At 43.4% G+C, this 27,118-nt stretch overlaps 1 protein-coding gene across 2 annotated transcripts in view; it reads left to right on the forward strand.

Annotated features, from left to right (window-relative positions):
* DST (dystonin) overlaps positions 1-27,118 on the forward strand; it is a 500,594-nt gene that overhangs the window by 28,961 nt on the left and 444,515 nt on the right. For both annotated transcript variants that reach the window (XM_060162516.1, XM_060162518.1), the window contains exon 3: positions 14,784-14,984. In XM_060162516.1, coding sequence (XP_060018499.1) covers positions 14,784-14,984 — 201 coding nt within the window. The remainder of the gene's footprint in view (positions 1-14,783; positions 14,985-27,118) is intronic.

The raw sequence follows: 27,118 nt of genomic DNA on the forward strand, positions 1-27,118 counted from the left end.
AGCAGTTACTTTCTCATTTGTTATTCAAACATCACCTTTATTTGTCTGATTTGTTTGGAAATACCTGCTACTCATGGCTTCCTGTCATTACTTACAGTTAGAAATTTTGGAATTCTTGTCTTTCTATGATATGAAACAGCGTAATTTGCTTTTAAATTTGATGACTCTTTTAAATGCCTTTAAAGATAATCAATACAAGTCTATCGTACACAATTTTTACGCTCATTTTTATACTAAGAACTGTGACTTTTCCTCAAAGTTCATCCTTCCCTTATTTTTGTAATATAAATGCTGCGGTTATAACTGGGCATATGGTGAACTAGCGACAGCCTCCATTTCTCAGCCTCTCCTGCAGTTTTGTTCAGTTGGATGTTAGCAGAAGTGATGCACGCACGTTGCAGGTTGAGTCCTTCAGAGAGAGTTGCTTGTCTCCTGTGGTACCTTCCTTTCCTCTGTTTGGAAAGGAGTTGTGGTGGTGGGTGACCAAGTTCAACCATGTGGACAAGGCATGCCTTTGGGGAAGGCACAGCAGCAATGGAGTAGGATCCTGGTCCTTGGCTGATCTCATGGGTTAGAGGCACCTGGCAGCCGCAAGAATTAGCTGCGAGGAAGATGAATTTCTATCTTATTTGTATCACCGTAGTTTTGGATTTATTTGTTACAGTAATGGGCTTGTATTTTACTATATTTTTCAGCTCATTATAATGTAGTATAAAGAGTATATTCCTATTGTTTCTACAAAAATTTTTATGTGTTTTTATATTTTTATAAAAATAACCATGTTGATTAAAGTGGAACAGAGCAGATTGTTCAGCTATATGTCCAAGTATATGTAGAGGTTTAATAAATGATAAAAATGGCATTTTGAATCAAAAGGGATGGATTGATAGTTGCTGAGGCTAGGTGGTGGGTACTTAGAGTTCTTTATACTCTTTTGTTATCAACCTGGGTCGTTGGACTCTTTAATCAATAGAAATTGATAAGAGGCCAGACAAGAAATTCAGGCAAGGCCTTATTGGAGTTCGAGCAGCAGCAGGAGGGAGGGAAAACAAGTGACAGGTGCCCTTGCTCACTCCCTGAGGTGGAGCAAGCTGGTCCCTTAAATAAGGTTTGGGTGGGGGCAGTTGGATGGCTGGGGCCAGAGGGTTGGCTTAGGTGGCTGCCCCACCCCCTTGGTGGTACCCCCCCTTGGTGACGCAGGGATCATGTGCAGTACGCTGCTTTTGCTCCCGGCACCTCAGAAGTTGATTCTTGGCCGTTTTGTTTCTTATTGTTCATAATTTGCCCCAACTGGGCATGGGTGTAGTTATTTTTAGTCCCTTATAGTTTCTTTGTATCTGTTGCAGGAGGAGATGTTTGTCCAGGTGCATGTGCAAGTGTTCAGGTAGAGGGCCCCAGGTCCCAGCTTACCTGACTTCTTCTTTGTTTTATATATTTTGAAATTTTCTATAATAAAAAATAAACATTTAGAAAATTAAAAATAAATAAACTCTGGAGAAAGAATAGATAATTCAATGGGTGATATTACCCATTGGAAGTAAAGTTAGTCTATACTTCACACTATATTCAAAAATTAATTTCAGATGGATTAAAAATATGCATGTAATTAATTACAGATGGATTATAAATGTGCACGTAAAGGAGGTAAGGAATCGAAGAAGATATAGGAGAACATTTTGTAATCTTGCAAGCTGGGAGAAACTTCCTAGGAAAAAAACAAAATTTACAAGTCGTAAGGGGGGGGGATGGTTAAATTAGGAGTTTGGGATTAAAATATACACACTACTATATATAAAATAGATAACCAACAAGGACCTACTGTTTACCACAGGGAACTCTATTCAAGGAACTATACTCAATATCTTGTAATGACCTATAATGGAAGAGAATGTAAAAAAGAATATATATTCATATGTATATGTATAACTGAATCACTTTGCTGTTAGCTCCTGAAACTAACACAACATTGTAGATCAACTTATTATTTCAATAAAAATTTTAAAAAAAGAACTCATAAAGGAAAAGATGAGCAGGTTTGAGTAAAAGAATTGTAGACTTATGTACTGTAAGATTAAAAGGCAGGTTGTAACCTAGGCAAACATACTTGCTGCATATATAGCAAATAATTGTATTCGTATTATATAGAAAGCTTCTACAAAAAAAAAAAAAAAAAGTGGCTTCCCTGGTGGCGCTGTGGTTGGGAGTCTGCCTGCCGATGCAGGGGCCACGGGTTCGTGCCCCGGTCCGGGAAGATCCCACATGCCGCGGAGCGGCTAGGCCCGTGAGCCATGGCCGCTGAGCCTGCGCATCCGGAGCCTGCGCATCCGGAGCCTGTGATCCGCAACGGGAGAGGCCACAACAGTGAGAGGCCCGCGTACGGCAAAAAAAAAAAAAAAGCTTCCACAGAAGCAATATGGCACATACATACAATTTGTAGAAAAATGAGTAAAGGATGTGAATGGACAATTCAAAGAAGAAAACAAAAAAAAGGCTGATAAAAATATGAAAAGATTTCCATATTTTTTTACTAATAAAAAATACAAACTAAGACTTGTTTTTTACCCATCAGACTGGCAAGAAATAAAATGATTGATACTCTCCAGTGTTGATGGGGATAGGAGGAAACAGGGCTTTCAGAGCATTGCTAGAAATGTGGTTGGTTCAGCATTTTTAGAGACACATTTGGTGGTGTCTTTACAATGTAATTTTTCTGTGGCCTGGTAATTCCATTTCAAAGTAAAGATTTAGTTAAAGATATATATATATACATCTTGTTTATTGCACTGTTTATAAAAGAAGAAACCTGAAATATCCCATATTTTAAACAATAGGAGTATAGCTAACTAAAGTATGGCATACCAGTATACTGGAAAATTATTCAGCTGTTAAAAATATTGTAAATCTGAAATGCCATCTCTATCATTGTTAGATAAAAAGAGCAAACTGCAACCCAATATGTATAGCAAGATCTTATTTTTCTGAAAAATTATTGTTTATTTGTCTGTAAATATCTGTGTAAGCATAGGAGAAAAATCAGGATGTTATTTACTAACTTCCCAGGTATTACTCTGGAGAGATGTGTTTCGAGGTACAAAACAGGGACATCCATTGATTTATATACTTTGAAAAGAGTGTGGTATACTTGTTTGGGAGGGTTTAACTTTCTAATTTGTTCTTGTCTGCAATTTTTAGACAACTAGATCTTTAAAAAAGAAAATCAAACCCCAAACTTAATGAGAATGGACTTTGTGCCATGTTCAGGTAGGAACAATGAAGGACAAAGGAAAAAGAAGCCTGTTTCTGGCTTCATATCCACAAATACATTTTAAATGAGTCAAACTGTGGTAAATGCTGTTTTTTTTTTTAAAAAAAGCCACATTGAAATAAACACCACTTTAATCAGTCTACTGGGAAAGTCAACAGGATCATATGATCTAGGTTAAAAAGTTCCTAGCTCTTGCCCAAATAACTGCAAGAGGGAGTAACTAAATCTCTTTAAAGCTTTTAGCTACTATTCAATAACATCATCTCAGGAAAAACAGTCAGTACAAGGTGACTTCTAATGCAGAGATTTTGCTGATGTCCCTGTGATATAGGTCAAAGACAGAGCAGAAATGCACCGTAAGTGATGCCGCAGCTACCCCCAGACTGGACTAGCTCACGTTTCTCAGTGTCTGATTAGCTGTTTTTGTTTGGCCCTTGGTCCTTTTAGCTCTCTGCTCCTTCTCTCTCTCTCTTAGTATCAGTTATCAGAAGATACTAGGTTGTGAAAACAATTTTTTTCTTCTTGCTGATGAGTCGGTCTTCAGGGTAAGCAGACTTTGAGAGTAAATGTGCTGCCAGAAAAGCATTAAAGACTTGGAACACAGGCCAAGTACACATTCAGTTAGTTTCTTTGGGGGCAAAGGTTCAACCTTCAGAGTGTGATTGGGAGCGCCCTGCTCGTCCCCAGTGGGGACTGGTGATACTTCGGAGACATTTCTGATCATCGCCTTGTGTGCTGGGAGCTTGTACCCATCGAGTCTCTGGCTTTCTTCCCAGGCATGTGCCTGGGGCTTGGTGCTGAGCTTGGCTAGTATCCATCCCCTACTCCTGTCCCAGGGCTCAGTAAATCCTCCTCCACTTCCCTGTGCTAGTGCTGTAGCTCACCTTTGGGACTTGAAATCCTGCCCTGAGCAGTGGGCACTGATCAATCAGAACAGGTGCCGACCGAAGGCTGATGACTTTTAATTGCTAGACCCTGGGGGAAGTTCGGGAGCTCAAGAGTGGGAAGGAGGTGGGCAACAGAGAGGACACCCAGGGGTCTTGGGGCTTCTACCCCTTAGGGCCACCGAAGCCCCACTCTGCCTGAGCTAATCAGCCGGTGCCCTAATACTCTTGCACACCCGACTGGAGCCTCCCACGGCTGTGCCCACCCACAGGATCTTTGCCTGCATAGACTCGTGACCCTTGGCAGGCCTGGTTGCTACACCATCTGTCTCATGCCTGAGTTGTCCTGAGTCATATCAGCCTCAATTTAGGAATTTCTCACGAAACAATATCATATTGGGATTAAGTTGGACCTTAAGACTAAGCTGTTAATTTAGAATAGCTTGTTGGGGACGCTGTTGATATAACTGTACTTGTAAGGTTAATTTAAGCACCGTTCTTTCTTTGTGTAGAGTGTTAGTTATTCAATTTGCATACACACTTAGGTCTTTTATTTTGTCTTGGTCATACGTAGTCCGCTGCCCTCGCCTGTGTCTTGAGTGGTTTCTGCTGCACTGTCTGATAAATGGACTTTAGTCTCTTAAAGACTCTGATTTTGTAACAGGTATTGAAGATGCTTACGGATGCCCTTGAAAAGACTGAGTGACCACTTGCTAGGACTTTGCTGTGACTTGTTGCAAATGAGCACAAGTTGGATTTTTCCTCCCTTTCCTATTTTCCTTCTTTCCTTTCACATCTTCGTTTTCTCCTGCACACTCAGTGAGCACACGGCGTCACGCCTCCTCTGCCTTTCTTCCCCGTGCCCTTTTTGTTGTTCCTTTGGGCTGCCTCTGGGCTGCCTTCTTTCTTAGGACTGATGTTTATGACCTCTGCTTTGTGTGACTGTTCACCACTTCAGTCATCTCGCTGTTTGGGTGCTGTTTGGCATCTTAGCAACTGGCAAGTTGTAAACACTCCACAAAACACGCTTCCTGTTTTATATTATCTAGCTTTTTATCTTGAAAAGGACGGTGTCTCTGGCATATTCCTATTTTAAACTATTTAGTAGACACAGTGGCTGGTTACTGTCTGTGAGTGGGTAGCTCAGAAAAGGCTGCCTGCAAGCCGACCGTGCTCATATCTAAAGAATCATCTGTGAGACTCCCTCAGTGTGTAATTACAAAGGCTGGGTTATGATTTGCTGGTTGCTTTGCTATTTATAGAGACTGCCACTGCACATGACTGTCTGCTCCCGGGAGCTCCGGCTGCAGGAGAGCAGATGGCAATGACTCTCCTGTTTTGCCCTCCTTAGCCTTGCTCTAGACCTCCATCTACCCCCCACCTCACTTCCCAGATGCCTGCTCCTTCTCTATCCTGATGCTACCTGTGTTCGATGTACATACTCCCAATGTTTTGCTGTTGCTGTCATTTTTGTACTGATGGATTTGCTGTCCCCAGAATCTCTTTACTGTTGATTCTTTGCTGTCATTGGATGTTAAATATGGCGCATCAGTTGTTGATGGCACTGCTTAGGAAATCAGACTTCATGTCTGTTGCAGGTCAGTTTCCCAGGGAAATAGACTTTGAGATGAAAATTACCGTGCACTTAGGAGGAGGGTGCCCTCAGGAAGAACACTTAAAGGGAACAGGGAAGCAGGATCCCGGCAGAGGAGGAAGTTGAATTGTGATGCATATGCACCAGAGGCCTCAGCTGATCCCACAGAGTGTTCTGGAGCTGAGGGACCTTTCAGAGTTGTTTCTAACTGAGGCAGTGACTCGCCATTTCCCCTGACCAGCGTTCGCCCTGGAAGAGGGGGTGTTGGTGGCCAGGCAGCTAGCGCTCAGGCTGAGGGTAATTCCCACATAGGGGTTCAGCTAAAAGCCAGGGGCTGCCAGCAGTCTTAGCATCTGGCTCATGAAGCTGGAGTTTGGGTGGTGCCCCACAGCATCCACTAAAATGCCCTTTTTCTAGTTTTGAGTAAGTAGATGCAATTTCTACCCTACTTTGAACTTGATTTTAATGTGAACGTAATGTAGGTTCCACATTCTGAGTCTTTTAAAAGCCAAGCATACTTATATTCTTTTTATGGTTCATTTTGGTAAAAAAAAAAAAAATGATGATGAATTCCATCAACAAGGCCAGTTTCAACAGAATAAGCCTTGCCTTACTGGACAGCCACTGCCCATAAAATTCACTGTCGCTCTGTGCTGATGGCTTTATCTCGAAAAACCAAAGCAGGAGGTGGGAATGGTGAAGGCGTGAAAGCTGTCGTATCAAAAGCTGTAGGGTTGATAAATTTGTGCAAACCTTTGGCTTGGTGGTTACAGTCCAAATATAAAAAAATCGTCATGGAATAGGCATAATCCTTATAAGAAAATAATGCGGGTGCATCCTTTGATAATATCATCTATGTGTTTGATGAAACAGTGTAACAGATGTTGTTAAATCTGCCTGTGAAACCACAAACAGACGGAGTAGACCAGGCTGCCAGAGGGATATTAGACTGACCTGTATATTTCACAGACCAGGTTGTTGGGGCAGAGTACAGATTAGCTGACCCAAATGGCCAAGTCAGAGTTACTTCTCAGTCTATGAAAGAGGCAGAGTGCTCCAGGCCCTACAGGATACTGCAGAGCAGGGGCTGGCAAAGATTTTCTGTAATGGACCCCCTGTTAGAGATTTTTGACTTTTCAGGGCATGTGAACTCTATTGCACCTACTCAACTGTGCTCCTTTCTAGCGCAAAAGTAGCCATGGGCAATAAATGGGAGTGGGCATGGCTATATGCCAATATAACTTTGCAAAAATAGATAGTGGGTCAGACCTGGCCTGAGGGCTATAGTTTGCTGACCCCTTATGGCGAGGGCAGGTCTGGTTGCCTGAAGGCTCAGTCGTAGAGCAGATACTTTCTAAGACTTAGGCAAACTTCTAAGTGTATATTTTTCTTTAATCTGTAAAATGGCATTAAAATATTTACCTCCTAAGAATACTACAAGAAATAATGAAATAATGCGTGCTTGGTGTTTGGCACATGGGAAATGCTTGATAACTGGAAATTATTATTATTTACGCAACTCTAAAGAGTTAGAGTTGGGTGAAGTTAACCAGCTGAACAGTGTTGGGAAAGTGTTTGATAAATGAGGCTCAAATTATGTTTGGCTGTGTAACAAGATGTGTGTAGGGAACTCTTTTTGTCTTAGTTTGTCTGAGAGCCCAGGAGTTGTAGTTGGTGAGGCTCACACTGCCAGAGAGAAGAGGACTAACAAAGGAGGTGGCTAGCTGGGGAATTGGTTTTGCGACCAGCTCTATGGCAGAGTCTGCTGCACTCACTGACACCGGTGTGTTCTCTTTGTTCTGGGCATGTGGCCTAACCACGTTTTTCAGCTTCCCTTGCAGTTCATTGATTGCCCACATAAATAGGTTCTGGTTAATGAAGTGCGAGAAGTCGTGGTTGCTGTTTGCAGGCCTGGCCGATGGACACCATCTGCACACAATCCTGGCTCTTTTTCCATAAACTGGCAATGTGGAGAGGACATTGGGCACCTCACGAGCCACAAGGTGGAAGGTGCCTGGTGCCCTGAATGACTGTGTGAAGCAGAGTGGCTGTCCCACTGGCTAATCCTGTGTGACTGTGCCCTGTATCTTTTTTTTTTTTTCTGAAAAAGAATATATATCGGGCTGGCCAAAAAGTTTGTTCAGGCTTTTACGTAAGATGGTTAAGGAAAACCTGAACGAAATTTTTGGCCAACCCAATGTATGTATAAGTATAATTGAATCATTTTGCTGTACACCTGAAACTAACACAACATTGTAAATCAACTATACTTCAATTAAAAAGTATACGAGTATTGCTACTCCAGCTTTCTTTTGATTTCCATTTGCATGGAATATCTTTTTCCATCCCCTCACCTTCAGTCTGTATGTTTCCCTAGGTCTGAAGTGGGCCTCTTGTAGACAGCATATATATGGGTCTTGTTTTTGTATCCATTCAGCGAGCCTGTGTCTTTTGGTTGGATAATTTAATCCATTTACATTTAAGGTAATTATCCATATGTATGTTCCTATGACCATTTTCTTTATTGTTTTGGGTTTGTTTTTGTAGGTCCTTTTCTTCTCTTGTGTTTCCCACTTAGAGAAGTTCCTTTAGCATTTGTTGTAGAACTGATTTGGTGGTGCTGAATTCTCTTAGCTTTTGCTTGTCTGTAAAGCTTTTGATTTCTCCATTGAATCTGAATGAGATCCTTGCCAGGTAGAGTAATCTTGATTGTAGGTTCTTCCCTTTCATCACTTTAAATATGTCATGCCACTCCCTTCTGTCTTGTAGAGTTTCTGTTGAGAAATCAGCTGTTAACCTTATGGGAGTTCCCTTGTATGTTATTTGTCGCTTTTCCCTTGCTGCTTTCAACAGTTTTTCTTTGTCTTTAATTTTTGCCAATTTGATTACTATGTGTCTCGGCATGTTTCTCCTTGGGTTTATCCTGTATGGGACTCTCTGCACTTCCTGGACTTGGGTGGCTATTTCCTTTCCTATGTTAGGGAAGTTTTCGACTATAATCTCTTCAAATATTTTCTCAGGTCCTTTCTCTCTCTCTTCTCCTTCTGGGACCCCTGTAATGCGAATGTTGTTACGTTTAATGTTGTCCCAGAGGTCTCTTAGGCTGTCTTCATTTCTTTTCATTCTTTTTTCTTTATTCTGTTCCACAGCAGTGAATTCCACCATTCTCTCTTCCAGGTCACTTATCTGTTCTTCTGCCTCAGTTATTCTGCTATTGATTCCTTTTAGAGTATTTTTCATTTCAGTTATTGTGTTGTTCATCTCTGCTTGTTTGTTCTTTGTTAAACATTTCTTGCATCTTCTTGATCTTTGCCTCCATTCTTTTTCTGGAAGGTTGCCTATCTCCACTTCATTTAGTTGTTTTTCTGGGGTTTTATCTTGTTCCTTCATCTGGTGCATAGCGTTCTGTCTTTTCATCTTGTCTATCTTTCTGTGAATGTGGTTTTTGTTCCACAGGCTGTAGTTTTCCTTGCTTGTACTTTTTCTTGCTTCTGCTGTCTGCCATCTGGTGGATGAGGCTATCTAAGAGGCTTGAGCAAGTTTCCTGATGGGAGGGACTGGTGGTGGGTAGAGCTTGCTGTTGCTCTGGTGGGCAGAGCTCAGTAAAACTTTAATCCACTTGTCTGCTGATGGGTGGGGCTGGGTTCCCTCCCTGTTGGCTGTTTGGCCTGAGGCGACCCAACACTGGAGCCTACCTGGGCTCTTTGGTGGGGCTAATGGTGGACTCTGGGAGGACTCACGCCAAGGAGTACTTCCCATAACTTCTGCTGCCAGTGTCCTTGTCCTCATGGTGAGACACACCGCTCCTCTCTAGTTGTGGCATGTGGGTTTTCTCTCTCTAGTTGTGGTGCGCAGGCTCCAGGGTGCATGAGCTCTGTAGTTTGTGACACATGGGCTCTCTCGTTGAGGTGCATGAGCTCAGTAGTTGTGGTGCATAGGCTTAGTTACCCCACGGCATGTGGGATCTTCCCAGACCAGGGCTCGAACCCGTGTCCCCTGTATTGGCAGGCAGATTCTTAACCACTGAGCCACTAGAGAAGCCCTATGCTAGGTTTTAATTAGAGTTTAGTGAAAATAAAGACATATTTTTCCCCATCCGAGTTCATTGATTGCCTGCTCCATCTCCCTTGAATTTTATCCATGGATTCAAGAACTTCTGCTCTATATTTCTAGCCTTGGATGAGGAGAATCGTAGGGTTTTTATGGGGCATTACGTGCTTTATAAACAGCGGCTTATTGAGCTTCATAATATTTGAATATGGTAAATCTATGTCTTTACCTATAAACCTTAGCTTTTCAGGTACACCAATAACACAAAAACAATTCTATATAAAATACTCATTGCATTAAGTTTCCATTTGTTCAGATGCTTCATCAGTAAACTGGATGGTGCTTTGATCTTATATAACAATAATTCTTCCTTGAAAATGTTAACTTTTTCAATTTCTGCCTGACTTTTCTAAAATGTTTATAGACATTTCTTGTTTTAATCAGTCAACATATGTTCTGAGTATATGTAGAAGATTAGCTCTGAATGCATTACTGCCTTATAACCTCCCTACCTAAGAGCAAAGTGGAGAGGGCACAGGTTTGGAGTTAGAAAGACGAGCTTTTCTTTTTGTGAGTTTTGGCCTTAGGTAGGTTACTTACTCCTGGTAAGCCTCAGTTTGGTTGTCTATGAAGTGGATATAATAGGCTTAGCACCTAAATGGTGCTTAGTAAATTATTGCTATTAATATCTTCTCCCTTTTTTGACAGTCTAAACAAACAGCCTGGTTAAGTCTGAGTATTCGATGTGTGAGGAAAATAGCGAGCCACGTGAAACCTAACAGAAAGAGTATGCATCAGGGGTTTTGTTTGCAGGCAATGGAATTTGACTCTGACTTAAACCAAAAGAGAATTTATTACAAATGTATGGTAGAATTTACAACCAAAACTGAATTGTTATAACAGAAATAGGCAGCTTCAAAAGGTCTTTGGTGCGTCCACTAGACTGATAAATTCCTTCTGCTATTTTCAGTCTTTACATCCCTCTGCTTAACATTCAGTGTCCAAGCAGAGAGACTGCAATGGGTTGATCCTTGACCATGAGCCTCCCTGGGAACTATACCAGGTTATTGAGAGGGAAGATGTAGAATGGGCTGTGGAGAACCCGGACTTAGCTGTGTATCAAGACTTTGCATCTGAGAAGTTACTGCCCAAAGGGTGCTGATAAAACAGGGTGGCCTAAAGACATGAAAGCAACCTAAATGTCCATTGACAGATGAATGGATAAAGATGTGGTAAATATGTACAATGGAATACTACTCAGCCATAAAAAAGAATGAAATAATGCCATCTGCAGCTACATGGATGGACCTAGAGATTATCATACTAAGTGAAGTAAGTCAAAAAGAGAAAGAAAAATATCATGTGATATTACTTATTTGTGGAATCTAAAAGATGGTACAAATGAATTTATTTACAAAACAGAAATAGACTCACAGACATAGACAATAAACTTACGGTTACCAAAGGGAAAAGGGAGGGAGGGATAAATTAGGAGTTTTGGATTAAGAGATAACATACTACTATATATAAAATAGATCATCTATAAGGACAAGTATACGAGTATAGCACAGGGAACTATACTCAATATTTTGTAATAACCTATATGGGAAAAGAATCTGGAAAAGAATATCTATATCTATGTCTATATCTATATCTATGTATATATATCTGAATCACTTTGCTGTATACCAGAAATTAACACAACATTGTACATCAATACATCAATACATCAATAAATAAATAAATTTAAAAACAGCGTGGCCTAAAAATGGCAGAAGTCCACTACCAAGAGACTGCCAAGTTCCCATCACCTACTGGTTGAAGGACATCCGGGCAAGATCAAATGGCTAGAGGGAGAAGTGGACTTTATACTGACTCCATCAAATCCCGTTAACACCTGTGAGAGCTTATAGCACCACCTACTGTTTTAAAAGAAAATTTCCTTCTGTTAAAAGTCATGGCTTATTTTTTATAGTATTTAGGACAAGCAAGTGTAATAAACCCCAAACCAATAATTATCTGCAGTGGTTTAGGGAGATTAAAAAAATGCCTGCTCAGCAATGACTGTGTGCTGTTTGCAGTGTTTGTGATCATAGCTCTGAACTGCTGGCAGGTGAGTTGCTGCTGTAGCATCCAGGAAGTGAAACCATAATAATAAGGGGGTCCATTGACTACTTACTGTCATCTGTGTACTGTTCTAAGAGGCTGATGTAGACTATCTCATCTAAATACCATGTAACTCTACTAGAGGGGGAATACTGTATGCATATAGCAGAGGAAGAAGCTGAGGCTCAGAGAAGTAACTTGGCCAAGATCGTACACCTAGTAAGTGGGAGAGCTGGGGTTCTAGCCCAGACAGTTGGACTCTCAGGACAACAAGTGCCTGGGATTCTCTAGAGCAGGGAACTCTCTCCTGATGACCAGGGTGGTTGGTACCTCATGTGTCTATCAGCAGGGCACACCTGCAGTGTGATTCATTTTCCTGTTTACATCTGATTAATAACACACTTTTGTCTTTAAGAATATCTTTTATTCACACAAGCAATATACCTAATAATCATAACCAACCCTTATATATCGTTGTGTGCCAGGCACTTTTCTAAGTACTTTACATTTATTAATTCATTTATGCTTCTCAACATCCCTATGAATTAAGTACTGTTTTGAATCTCCATTTTACAGATGAGGATATGGTTCAGTAACTCTTCAAGGTCACATAACTAGGAAGTGACAGAGGCTGTGTGTCAACCCAGATAGCCTGGCTGCTTGCTGTCTGTGTACTGCCCTGTAGTGTTTGTAAGAAGTTATTTTAAAATAGTCCATGTGTATTTGGATATAAGATAAATCACAGAGGTGTGTATGCTGGTGCTCTAATCTTAGAAAAATGTGAAGGTGGAGTGAAAGTGACAGAAGTTTAGGAAAGACTGATTTAAACAGTTTCTAATTTTTATTGTAAGCAGTGCTTGAATATCTACTTGGGCCTACTTGCTAGAGTTTCTCCAGAGTAGATACAGGGGTGTGGATTTACTGGGTTATTGTTCTCCAAAATGACTGTACCAACATGTTTTACTTTTTTTTTTGGTCGCTATAAGTGAGTTTTATGTAGTTTTCCTAAGAGTTTCTAGAATTTGTAGGCCCTCGAGACTATTGGTAATAATAGAAATTAAGTAGAATTTGGTTGTTTGTTACTCCTAAGAGCATAAGAGAAGGAGAGTCTGCATATTTACCTAAGAAATATGCTTATCCCCACTGGGACAGAAGCTAGTGTATCATCAGAACACTCAGTTCATTCCACCAGAGCACATGTTTCTGGAAATCAGCGCCACCTAGTGGTGACTAAACCCCTCAGTAGCTATCAGAGTGTGGTGTATGTGTGCGTGAGTGTGTGTGGGGAGGGAGGGCGTAGGGGGAGGACATCCAGGAACCTGCATAAAAAAAGCAGCCCGGCTAAGCCATTGGCCCAGTTTCCCCTTCTCCATCCTTTTCACGGCACCTGCTGCACAGCCCTGGGATTACATGGGAGTCTGGACATGTTCTGGGCCTGTTTGGGGTTGAGGACCGCCTTCCCCCCAGGCCTGCACACAGAGGAGACGTGGAAACAGGCTCATGTGTTTGGGGTAAGAAGAAAGTGCCCAAACTGTGACCTCAGTTTTGCCAGATCCATTTGCATTTCCTCCCTTGTTGATTTCTGTTGACCTCCGCCCTCCTTTGACTTTGTGGCTCACCTGGAACTTCTGTCTTTTTCTCCTTCATCCTCAGCCTGGTGTCTAGGGCCCCATCATCACACCGCAGATTCTCACCTCGTCCGTTTGTGCGCTCCCCTGCATGTGGGTGTGCACATCATCAAACAATGTTTCTTATTGCTACATAAACATTCCATCCATCCATCCATCCATCCATCACTTTACTTCTTCATTCTTGACTTACGTTGTTTCCTTGCCTGGAACATAAATTCTATCCCTTCTCCACATTCCACTGGTCCGCTGAGCTCAGCTTCATCGATTGATTCCTCCTGTAGGGTCTGTCTGCACCTCGCGCCCTCCACTGCCCCTCACCCCACGTCGCCCATCCCAGTCTGCTTGTATACTCTGCAGCAGACTTCTGCTCTGAAGCAAATCGTCAGCTACTCCAGGACAGAGGTTATTTTATGTAATTCTTTGGTATTTTCCAAAACCGTGTGCATGTTCCCAGATGCACAGCTGAACTTGTTTCCTTGCCCAGCGAGTCGTCCTTATACTCACCATACTGTAAAAAAGAAGGAAAGTTAACATTTCATTGAGCACCTGGTATCTGCCAGATACTATTCTTAGAATTTTATGTCTAAGCATAGTATCTGCTTACGTTTGCTTTTACATCTGTTACGTTATTTAAAACCTAAAAACCCTGTGAGGAGAATGTTATCCATTTCTTAGGCTGGAAAAATTAGATTATCAATCTTTAATAAATGTGTAGCTATAATGAACAGGTCAGCATTTAGACCCAAGGCCATCTGACCCCCCAAACCCATACCGTTTGCTGCACTGTCCTGCGCCATTTGGTGTTAGACCCTCCCTTTAAGGTGTTTCATGATGATGCCTTGCATTCCTGACTTCCTTCCTGCACAGTCCACTTCCAGGGGAGCAGAGCATCCTTTTCCCTGGGGTAATACTGGGTCCTTTCCCTGTACCATCCTGACGCCCACCTGGAGCCCCCCTTCTTCACACTTAGTTTGACTTATATCCACATAAGTAAAGCAGTATGCCTGCCTACTTTTTTTTTAAACTAGCATTTCTGGATTAAAACATCTCTTAAGGTAGAATAACTCTGGGTCCCGGAACACGAGATGCTTTGCAGGACACACAAACCTTGCTACACTTTGAGCTCACTTTTTGGGTGGTCAGAGAGCTCACAGAGCTGGTGTCTTTGGACGTCTCTGTGCAACTAGCCCCAGAGAACTGCCCAACTGACTCAGGACCAATCTGCATCTGTTCGCTTGTGTTTCCTGCCCCAGGGATTCCGAGCCAGCCCTCGGCACCTTAGGAGACGGGCCGCAGCGGCTGCAGCTGCCCGGCTGGAAGAAGCCAAGCCTGCTGTGGAGGTTCACCACCAGAGCGAGCAGGAGATCTCAGTGAGGAAACGAAGAATCAAGAAAAGCAGCCGCGTCCAGCCAGAATTCTACCACTCCGTCCAAGGCGCTTCCACCAGAAGACCTGTAAGTAGGGAATTGTCTTTTCAAAGAATATTAAATACATTGTCACATGGGGTGGTCCTTCTCTTAGTCTTCAAAAATGATCAGATCGACTTTAAGTAATTCAGTTATTCTCTTATTGTCCCAGCAAGTAGTCGGGAACTCACGTGAGTGCCAGCGAGGAATGTGGTTTCCCAGGAAGCGCTGGTCAGCGGTGGGCAGGGGTATTGAAAGCTGGTGAATCCTGACCACATCAGAGTGGGGTCTAGAGCCCGGATGGGGCCATGGAGTAACCCAGCTGAGGCCTGCAGTGGTGAGAGCTGAGTTGGCGGAGGCGGGTGACAGCAAAGCAGCATCGGGATGGTGAGGTGTGGAGGGAGGGGCTGACCCCCTCATCTGCAGCTGTCCTCCAGGTGATGCTGAGGGAGCTGGTCCCTCCGGGTGGCTTTTATGTTGCTCCCAGGCGGCACTGCTGTCCTCTTCTAGCAAGTGCCCTGGGTCAGCCGAGCTGCCTTACCAGTTACCAGGGAAGTTACCTGAATAGTTACCTGGGAAGCTTGGTGCCCACCTGGTCTTCACCCCTTCTCCTCTCCTGAGCACACTGTTCCATGTGCTCTGACCTTCTGTCTTGGTTGGGGCTCTTACACAGGGACTCGTTGCCGGGGCTGTGACAGTTAAGGATTTGGGGCTTAGACACTGACATTTAAAAAACTTTCAAGGAGTATTTCATGACTGCAGTAATCTTGCATTGCTTCAGCATTAAAAAAAAGTTTCCCTATGAGTCCTTCCTGTGCTGTGGAGAGCCTATGACTGTCGTGACTCATGCCAGCTGAGGGGAGCCAGCAAGATTTGATGTGATAATATGTCTCTGTAAATTATTAAGACAGACCTGCCCTTCTGTGGGGTAACTATGTAGCAGACGCATGTGGAGTTTGCAGCCAGGCCAGTGACAATGGGAAGAAACTGAATTCCTTTACAGAAGAGGTCCTGTTTAGCCAATGGTAAAATAAGCACATACTTAGAGATGAGAGCCTTCCTTTCATGATTGAATAAAACAAAGGCTAAGTAGAATTTGGTATCTACGCGGAGCAACAGGAAATCGTAGGAAAATTTATTCATTCAACAAACGTAAGCTTTTTTATACAGGAAATAAGAGATGCACAGGTATGTATTAATAACTAATGGTTATTGAGGGCTTACTTGTATAACTGGAATTATTCACCTTCTGAATGATGAAACTGAGGCCCAGAGAGGTAAATAACTTGCCTAAGTTGACCCAGTTGTTTGGGGGTAGAGTCTAGGCTTTGGGTCTAGGCGGTGGACTCCAGGGCCCCAGCACTTCCTCTGCAACCTTCTGCCTTCCTGCGCCCCAGCACCTCACCACTGAGTCCATGGAGAGACACGCACACGAGTAAACGGAGTGCAGGCCTGTGTTAGGGAAGTGCTGCCGTGGACCGTGCACCCGGCATTAGGGAACATGGTGCATGGCCAGAAATACTTGCAGAGAAGCAGACGCCTGAGGCGCGTCCTGAAAGAGGAGGAGTTGATCCGGTGGGAAGTGGAGGGAGGCGTCTCTGACGAGGAGAACGTGTGCAAGAGCACAGAGGCATGACGGCGTGGCAGGCCCGGGGGACAGCTCGAGGTGGTGCTGGTAGATGAGACCAGGGTCATTAAGGGATACATTATGCTGAATCGTTGGGTTTATCTTCTGTGACAGGGCTCTGTTGAAGGTAGGGAATAGGCACATTGTTTCTCCTGCTCAGAATCTAGCTAATTCTTTCTTCTAATCTCCCTATGTGGATGGAGAAGTACGTGATCATCATCAAAGTTTAGGAGCCCTCCACCCCCCCTTATTCCCTCCTGAGCACTGTACCTAACTGCCTTGGTAATAAGACATAGTTCCCATGCCTGGTGACTCTGCCCTGGAACACCTCTCCTTGCTCTCTGTTTGCCTGGAGAATTCCAGTTCACCTCTGAACACTGACTCGAGATCAGGCAGCTTGTTCAGGAAAGTCTTTTCTGATCCTTCCCATCAGAGTGAGGTGCATTCTGCTTTGGTCCTCGGCCCTTTGTACAGATCTCCAGCAGCGCAGTTACTCAAGTGAAAAAGGCAGGCTCCGTAGTGAGATGGACACGGGTTCGACTCCCGCTCTATGTATCTGGCAGGAAACAGCTGGCACCATAAGAGGTTAATGGAAGGACTGTTTCCAGAAGCATGGGCAGGGCTGAGATGCTCCAGCAGCCTTCAGGTGGAACCTACCTACCTATCTACCTACCTTCCACCCCTTGCCTGCAGGGGTGGCAGACGGCAGGGGCCATGCTGGGTCCTGGTCAGAGGGCTGGAACCAAGGAAGCAGCCTTCCCCAGGAGCTGTGGCCGAGGCGTGCAGCCCGGCCAGAACCCAGTGAGTCAGGAAGGGGGCCGGGCAGAGTCACCAAGGATGGGCAGAGTCTGAGGGGACAGACAGGGACCCTGGCAAGTAAAAAACATACGTGGTCATCTTTGCTGAGCTGTTCAACTCCTCGAGACTCAGTTTTCTTACTGTGAAGTGATAATAACAACGGCGACCTCACTGAGGGGTGAGGATGGACTGACGTGTGGAATTAGGTGGCCTGCTTGGCATAAATACTCAGTACATGATAATTCCTTCCTCTTCTTCCCCCCCAGACCTTGACTTCCTTGGGGTCCACATCGTCTGGCCTAGCATATTTCCTGGCATATGACATCTGATGCATTTTATTGAACAAATGAATGAATGATATTTATACATGACGTGTAGGTTAGGCACTATAGGAATTCAGAGAATGGAGAGGTTTTTTTCTTTTACCCCCGAAATAAGGTGGTTAGGGGGTAACTACTTAATGGAAGAGACAGGATTGAATTGGGCTTAATTATGTGTAGGAATTGGAGAGCCAGCAGATGTCAGCTCTGGGAAATAGAGTAAGCAGAAGTGCTGATAACTGTTTGGCTGGATGTGGGGGATTATGAGAAATGTACAAGATAAAGCTGGAAAAAGTGATGGGGCCGGAATACCACTGTGTTTAAACTTCATTTTCTGTGCTTCATGGAGACCCTGGAAGAGATGAGTAGCATCATCATAGCAGGATTTTAGGAATTAAACCTGAGCAGGCTGGGTCAGAGGGGAGCAGGACAGGGCCGGGTCAGTAGCTACTGCAGGGGTCTGGGTGTCCGGTGATTAGGACCTGAGCTTGGACATTGCCTGTAGCTCTCTGCCGGCATCTGGTGGTCACTGCTGGTAGGGAACCTGAGGAAAGCCTTTGCCCTCTCCTCTTCAGAAGGATCATTTGGAAGGGAGCAGGGTTAGAGGACAGGAAATAGCAGTGGAGGCTGCCTTGTTGCTAGGGGCAATAAAAACATTCCAGGAGCTTCTTTGGGGGCGGGTAAAGCTCACTTCCTCCATCTGTGTGCTTCTCCTAGGGTCATTGTTTTGTAGACTGGAAATCGTCAGAGAGTTGGTGGCAGGAGGCTGTTGGCTTCGTATGTCATGTGATTCCTGCTTAGCCTCTGCTGACATTTCCCTGTTTTCATGCTGTAGGTGGACTTGAGCTCCGGCCTTGGGTCCTCTTCTGGGTTTGGTTAGGTGCAGCCAGTAGGGCCAGCACATGAGCCCGGAGCCTGTGCCTTTTCTAGCTTACACAGTGGGAGGGAGAGGGGGCACGAGTCAGTGTCAACTCTGATGGTGGCCTGGAGATGAAATAAAAATAAATCAGCTGTGGTGACTCAGGATTATTTGAATGACTTTATGTGAAGCACTCCAGGCGTTTCTAGCAGCAGTCTGAGTAAGAAACAGGCCCACGAGTCAAAAGACTGACACAGGACGTAGCAGCGAAGGAGATGACTCAGAAGCTGTGACAGTGCACTTTCAGCCAGGAAGCGGGCCCCGAGCCACATGGAATGCATTATACTTTAGCATCTCCGGCTGCTCCAACCTAGTTACTTTTTCTGAATTCATCATTTGTACTCCAACGTGGCTATAAGAATTAGTAACGGAGATCCTAATATAAACATAATTAGTAATATATGTGTTTTCTTTGCTCCTCTTTTGAAAAATGAGATGTTTCTAAGAGTGAGTAAGCCAAACATTTATCCTGATTTTCTCTTTTAGGTCTTGGGACTTATCCTATATATTGAGACATGTCACTGGAACATTTAGGAATTTTTACCACCTTGGAGCAGAAAAGATAATTAGATCCACATCTCCCTTGGTTCTTTAGTATTTTGACATTGCAATTGGGTCTGAATCCTAGAGCTTGAAACATCACCATCATCACCACCATCACTGGAGCGCTCACATCACTGCACGCTCGCTACCTCGGCAGCCCACAGGCAGCAGGTGTCTCTGTGCTTCCCTGTTTTCTCCCCTTTCATCTTCCCAGCAGTTCTCTGGGGCAGGTGCTCACTCTCCGGAGGAGGAAACCTGTCAACGTCACACAGCTGGTGGACGATGGAACGAAGATATAAACCCAAGTGTTCCGACCGGAGCAGTTGGAATAGATTCAAATGATCATGTTTCTAGGCCTAGAGGTTTATCCTAATGAACCCTCCTAAAGTACTTTCATCAGTTTGAGTCTCAGGTTTCCTAGCTGCATAGAAGTTTTTTAACTTTTGCGTCAATCAAAACCTATTTTTAAATGGTACTGGAAAGCATAGATAAGCCCCAAACCTCACTCTTGCCATGCTTTTCGTTCAGCCTCTCCTCCTGGGGCAGAGGACCTGGGAGGCAGCAAGAGTCTTTCTACCTAGTGCCCTCACTTGAGCCTGTTAATGTAGAACAAAAAGGGGAAATCAAAACTTTAGAGCACCTGAAAATAACCAGGCACCCTGACTCTGTCCCTGTTACATTTCACTGATTCCAGTTTTGTGCACGTGTCAACCCCATCGCCTGCATTTCCTGGACTTAGAGTCTCTGACACTAGCTCATAGAGGTGAAGGACTCTCTGATTAAAAACTGCCAGCGCCCCCAGGTACCGGCCAAGCGGTAGCCCTCTCCCCGTGCTGGCAAAACTGAGGCCCACGAACTTCTGTCCTTCACTCTGGGGCTCCTGCCCCCAGTAACTGGATTATCAAGCCTGATACATTTTTAAAAAAATTTTATTGAAGTGTAGTTGATTAATGTTGTGTTAATTTCTGCTGTACAGCAAAATGATTCAGTTACACACATATATATATATTCTTTTTCATATTCTTTTCCACTCTGGTTTATCACAGGATATTGCATATATTTCCCTGGGCTATACATTAGGACCTTGTTGTTTATTCATCCTTATATAGTAGTTTGCATTTGCTAATCCCAAACTCCCAATCCTTCCCTCTCCCACCACCCTCCCCCTTGGCAGCCACAAGTCTGTTCTCTATGTCTGTGAGTCTGTTTCTGTTTTGTAGATAAGTTCATTTGTGTCATATTTTAGATTCCACATAGAAGTGATATCATATATTTGTCTTTCTCTGACTTACGTCGTTTATGATAATCTCTAGGTCCACCCATGTTGCTGCAAATGGCATTATTTCATTCTTTTTTATGGCCAATATTCCATTGCATCTATGTACCACATCTTCTTTATCCATTTATCTGTCAGTGGACACTTAGCTTGTTTCCATGTCTTGAACCTGGTACTTCTGACTCAGGCAGGCTTAACGCAGACGATTGGCGGTCCTGCTTTCTGAAAGGTGAACACTGGGGAAGAAGCTGGTGTGGCCTGAGGGGTGGAAATCAAATTTCCAGTTTGGATATGTTAAGTCTGAAATATCTACTAGATTTCCTAGGGTCTGGATTTCATGGGGTTGTCAGTACATGGATATTATCAAATCCAGGAGACTGATCAGGATAACCCAGGAAGTGAATACTGATAGAGAAGGGCGTTGAGGGCTCAGTTGGGGTCCTCCAGAGCCAAGAGGTTAGGAAGAGGATGGAGGTGCCCTTTAACTTCTGATGCCTTCCTTCAGAAAGACAGATGCAGAGAGCAGATTGGTGGTCGCCAGAGGTAGGGGGTGGGGGTAGGGGAAAACACAATTTGAAAAAGTACACACAACTGAATACATCTGTTGTTTTCAGTGACACAGAAAAACAAACCCTTGAATACACCAAAAAAAAAAAAAAAGAATGAAAGAAAAAAGGAAAAAAAATTCCAGGTGGCTTATGCAGAGGTGGGTCCAGGGCTCTTGACTTTCACTGAAGGATGTTCACCTTCCGCCAAGAAAGGGCAGCATGGCAGGCAGAAACTTTAAAGAGCAGCAGGAAAGGATTTCCCATGCAAATGCATTACTCCTCCCCAGCCTTGCCTTTTCTCCTACCAGACCACTTCCTTGACCTCACCTTCCTTTTCCTTCCGTTGTTGAATTTTGTTTTCGAGTCTTGGGGAAATTTTCTGTTTTTCTCTTTGCAGCTTAGGTCATTGTAAGGCTGCAAGATACTTTGGAACATTGCACAGTTTTTTATTTATTTATTTATCTATTTGGCTGTGCCAGATCTTCACTGCGGCACGTGGGATCATTAGTTGCAGCATGTGGGATCTAGTTCCCCGACTAGGGATCAAACCCAGGCCCCCTGCATTGGGAGTGCGGAGTCTTACCCACTGGACCACCATGGAAGTCCCTTTTGCATAGTTTTTCTTTGTTTTAAATTAATATTAACAGGTTTCAGGCCATCTTTGTAGTCGGGAGCCTGCTGCTGTGTAGAAAAGACTAGCCAGACATCCTTGATCTTGTTGAGAATGTAGGATGTTTCTCTGTCCCTTTCCTGCTTAGGTTGTTCAGTGGTCTTCCCTTTCCCTTTCCTTTCCAGTGTGTAGCCCCATGCGGCTTTATTTGCATAACCTCAGGACACTTCCCTTTCTGGGGAAGGCTTGCTTACAGCTCACACCTTCCTTTGGGTTAATTAATTGGTGAATACAAAGCTCCTAAAGGAAATGTTTGTTTCCTTTTCCCTTTGGAGTTCTAGATAATGAACTGAATGAATAAAGTCAAATTTCTTTTGCTAACTGCTTAAGAAGGATTTTGTGGAATAATGTCCATTCAGCCTACTGAGTCTGTGCTCATTGCTACACCTCCCTTACAGGACCTTACCAAAGGTTTCATTATAAAACTGCTATCAGTAGCTATAAGAATAATTGGTGCACAGGATCATGCAGCGTACATGGTCTATATTAAATGAATGGTGCTAATATAGATAGAGTTTAGTTTCTCAAACAACTCATGAAACCAAAATGAACTTGGTGAAGGGGTTCATGTGCTCTGCTTGGAGAAAAATAAACACATTCTTCTAACTCATGATTCTTTTCAAAGCCAGCATTTGACTGAAGCAAGGCCTGTTGCCATTGTTTTTGTCTTTCTTGTACTCAGCACCACTTGCTGTCTTGAAAACCTTAAATTCTTTAAGCTCCAAGGAAATAAAACTTACAGAAAAAAAATTTAATTAATTAATTTTTTATCTTTTTATTTTTGGCTGCGTTGGGTCTTCATTGCTGTGCACGGGCTCCCTCCAGCTACGGTGAGCAGGGGCCACCCCTTGCCACGGCCTGCGGGCCCCTCACCACGGTGACCTCTCCTGCTGTGGAGCATGGGCTCCAGATGTGCTTTAGTCTTCTTTTTTTTTTTCCAGAAAATTTTTAGATAGCCACTTGTGCCTTCAAAATTTCCATGGATGGGGTGGATAAAAGAGCTGAAAAGATAGCTCCTTTAGAGATGGTCTAGTTTATTTCTTTACTTCTAACCAGAACAGTCTTTACTTTATTTCTAACCTAACCAGAATGTTAAAATGTTCCGGGAAGATGGGTATAAATTTCTTTATTTTAAAGGACACAGCTCTTCCCTTGGAATTCTGTTTGATGTTTAACAGCCGTGTTTGCCTGGGGTGACTCCTTGACCTTTGCCTAAATCCTGTGGTTTACAACTTAAAACCATTTCCTATTGTACCACCTGTGAAGAGGTACTGTGAAAGATCTAGAGCTTGTCTCTCTTCGTCCAGTGCTTTCAATGATGAGGTCTCCCCTTGTCTGATGGCTTGTATTCATAGCCAGTTCATTGTACTTGAGAATCAAAGAGCTGCTTCTTTTCTGGGCTCATGGTTCCATCTCTCTGGACCTTTTCTCCTAGACCTAATTCTCCGTTCTTCCAAATATCACTGTTGTGCTCCTCTCAGCCCCCTCCTGGTGAGTGGCAAGAATCCATCTGATTTCTCTCAATAGTGCCTCTTTTTTTTTTTTTTTTTTCCCAATTGTGAGGTGATGAGTGTGGTTCAAAAAAATCAAACTGTGGAAACTGAACAATCGAACATATCCAAACAGAATTTAGTTTGTGCCTTGGGAGAAAAGTGGTCAGTTCTGGAAACGACAGTGATGTTTCAGGAAAACTGCTGCTTTGCAGTAACTCTTGTGAATGAAAAATGCCACCTGCCATATTAGTAAGCAAAAGATGTTGCAGCCATCAAGCCATCACATTACAGCCACCTGACAGTGAGCCCTGGGGGAACTCAGGATGGAAACAAAGAATGCCTGCCATCTAGCAGTCACTGCAGTCTCCCCTCATTGTGCACCCCCCCAAAGGGACTCAGGATGAGAAAGCACAGGATACTGGCCCCAGATAGCTGAGGTACATATCAAAGGAAGATTTCAGGTAGCCCAGACATAGACTCTTCCCATACATAGAAAAGTGCTAAATTCCTTAACTTGAGATGTCTGGTTTTCTTTATTAACAATAATCTTTTGATGTTCTGACTACCTGGTCTTTGTTGCAAAAACTCCTGTATATCCTGGCTCCCCGCTTGCCTCTTTGGAGCCGTCCCTCAGAGCTAGCTGAGAGGCTGTGTTGCTGGATTAAGTCCTCAGTTTTGTCTGCTGAATATAACATAACTCTCAACTTTTAGGTTGTGCATTTTTTTCACACTTCATATTTTGAAAAGTGTGTTCATATTCATGATCTCATTTAATCTGCACAAGCAACTTGTATCTTGAATGGGGCTTAATATTGTTAACCCAGTCTGACAAAAGTGAGTTTCAGAGAGTAAGGACTGGCCCAGGTCATCGGTCTAGATGGAAGCAGACGTCCTTTGTCCCTGCCGTCTGTTAGGAAGAGCTTCAGCTCCAAGAGCACTTGGGGATTGGGTGGGAAATTTCAGGGACAAGAATATAGATTCCAATAGACTGGAGGAATTATGCATGTTTTCATCCTGACTCATTCCTGAGGAGTAGCTATATACCTTTGAGAGCATGCTCACAGCCTGCATTATCTGTACCGCTACCCCAGGGTACCAATGTATTGGCAAGTCCGCTTTGGTCTAATACTACCAAGTCCATGCCGCAGCCTCCACACTTTGTGCTCGGTTATCACATGGTAAAGTAGCTAATTAACTCTGATGCTGGGGAATATCCTTGACCTGTCAGCACTGGCCCCCCACTGCGTGCAGCTCAGCATCTCTGTGGTGGATGAAGATCAGATACCTAAATTAATCTGATGTTAAGATGAGGTTTAAATACTTTTGTGTACTGTTCCTGGGAATGTGGAATGGTGCAGCTGCTCTGGAAAACAGTATGTCAGTTCCTCAAAAATTAAAAATAGAAATTGTAAGGTCCAGCAATTCTACTTCTGGATATATACCCAAAAGAATTGAAAGCAGGGTCTGGGAAAGAGATGTTTGTACACCCATGTTCATAGTAGCATTATTTGTATTAGCCAAAAGGTAGAAGCACCCCAAAAGGTGCATTGATGGATTAATTATAAACAAAATGTGATGTATCCATACAATGGAATATTATTCAGCCTTAATGAGGAAGGAAATCATGACACCTGCTGCAACATGGATGGATCTTGAAGACATTATGCTGAGTGAAATAAGATAGTCACAAAAGGACAAATATTTCTCTGTGAGGTTCCTCGAGTAGCAAATCGTAGAGACAGAAATTGTCAGCGCAAGTTCCTGTGCCTGACGCACAGTGAGGCCAAACAAACGGAAACATCGGAGTTTGGAGCAGAGAAAGGTTTATTGCAAGGCCATACAAGGAGATGAGGTGGCTTGCCCAGAAAAGCCTTGAGCTCCCCGAAGGGTTTTGGCAAAGCATTTTTAAGGACCAGGAGAGGAGGGGTCTCAGGGTATGTGATCAGCTTGTGCACAGTTCTCTGATTGGCTGATGGTGAGGCAGCAGGGTGGTGTCACAGGGGTTAACATTATCAGTCCTTAGGCTCCAGGAGGCCTGGGACTTGTGCTCATGGTCATCAAGTAGTTCTTCCATTTAGTAGTGGTGGTGGGGTTTCACATCTGCAAAACCACTCAGGAAATTTGCATTAAATACTATTATCTAGGTACTTCAGAGAGGAGCTAAAGCGGAGGAGATGGGGGAAGGCCTGTCCCAGGAAGGCCCCATAGGGTCCTGCTCTGTTACAAAAGTAGAATGTCGTGGTTGCCAGGGGCGGGGAGGAGGGAGTGGGGAGTTGTCTGATGAGTATGGCCTTTTAGTTTTGCATGATTAAAAGAGTTTGGGGGAAATTCCCTGGCGGTCCAGTGGTTAGGCCCGCTTTCACTGCCGTGGCCCTGGGTTCAGTCCCTGGGTGGGGAACTAAGATCCCGCAACCTGCATGGTGTGGCCAATAAATAAATAAATAAATAAATAATAAAAGAGTTCGGAGATTGGGTGCTCAACAAGGTGAATGTGCTTAATAGTACCGAACTGTATGCTTTAAAAAGGTTAAGATGGTAGGTTTTACGTTTTGTGTATTTTACTGCAATTAAAAAGAAATTGAGTTTAAACAACAGCTGCAGGCAAGGAGGCAGAAGAGTCACAGTAAAGGTTCACAGAATAAGGGCCCAAATGATAAGAACATCAGAGAAGATACATTTAGCTTATTTTAAATAAAAAGCTCATGGAGTGTGAGAAACACAAGGTAGCAAGGTACAAGTAGCAAATGCTAAGGAAAGACTCACTTACTAATTGGAGGATGTGTTCTTATATACATGGTGCAGGCATGACTGTGGATTGAATGTCACATGTCAAGACATGCTGTTTCATATGCATGAAATGACAGTTGCTATCATTCTTAGAAAAGAGAAGCTCCTTAGAATGTAAAGTCTTAGTTGAGGTTTTAAGGGCTATTGTATAATACATTTGCATGAGTTAAAATATTGTACTCCGGGATAAGCAAGATTGATCTAAAACAATGTAAACTTGCATTTTAAGTCAAAAGATTGTGTTATTTTGTGATCGGTTTGTGTTCTTGTGTCAGAAAAACTTCAGAAATAAAGTAGATATGTTGATGGTGTTCAGAGCCAGGATTTTCAGTTGGGAGAGAGAAGAGATGCAGGTGTGAAATCAGGAAAGTTAAGTAAATCCTTAATTGAATTGGAAATATCAGTTTGAACACACAGTGAGGTTTTTTCATTAAAAAAAAAAAATTTCCTGGCTCTGCCCACTGAACAGGACTAGAAATAGTGACCAATCCAGTAGAAATGCCCATACAGTATTACAGTATCCTAATGTCATTCCTTTTTAAAAATTAATTCATTTTTTAAATTGAAGTGTAGTTGATTTACAGTATTATGTGAGTTTCAGGTGTAGTGCATAGTGATTCAGTATTTTTGCAGATTATACTCCATTGTAGGTTATTACAGGATAATGACTATAATTCCCTGTGTCATTTCCTTTTTTTCTTTTTATTGGTGAATTTTATTTATTTATTTTTAAGATTTTTTTTTTCTTTTTTTTTTTTGGCTGCACCACGTGGCATGCGGGATCTTAGTTCCCTAACCAGGGATCGAAACTGCGCCCCCTGCCTTGGAAGCGCGGAGTCCTAACCACTGGACTGCCAGGGAATTCTTTTTCTTATGGAAACAAATCCAGGCTGTGTCTTGGGTCAGGTTCCTTAGGCACAGCCTGAGAGGCTGTAAGTGATGTATTGAGGGGGAGGGTCAGGAGAGGAACAAGGGAAGCAGGGAGGGTGGGGGCAAAGTCAGATGCTGGCTTGGCAGGGGCTGGCTCTGCCTGGTCCTGCATTGGCTCCAGGGAACCAGTGCACAGAGTTCATCTCAACTGGAAGCCAGCCTTTTGTCCCCAGCTGAGTTAGTCACAGGCTCTGGGCTCCTGGAGAGGGAGGGTGTGAGGAAGCTTGGGGTAGCCCAGGGGAATGCTGTGAAGAAGGGGCAGCTGTGAGCC

The sequence above is a fragment of the Lagenorhynchus albirostris genome, chromosome 10 (assembly GCF_949774975.1).
Source record: "Lagenorhynchus albirostris chromosome 10, mLagAlb1.1, whole genome shotgun sequence".
In the NCBI taxonomy this organism is placed as follows: Eukaryota; Metazoa; Chordata; class Mammalia; order Artiodactyla; family Delphinidae; genus Lagenorhynchus; species Lagenorhynchus albirostris.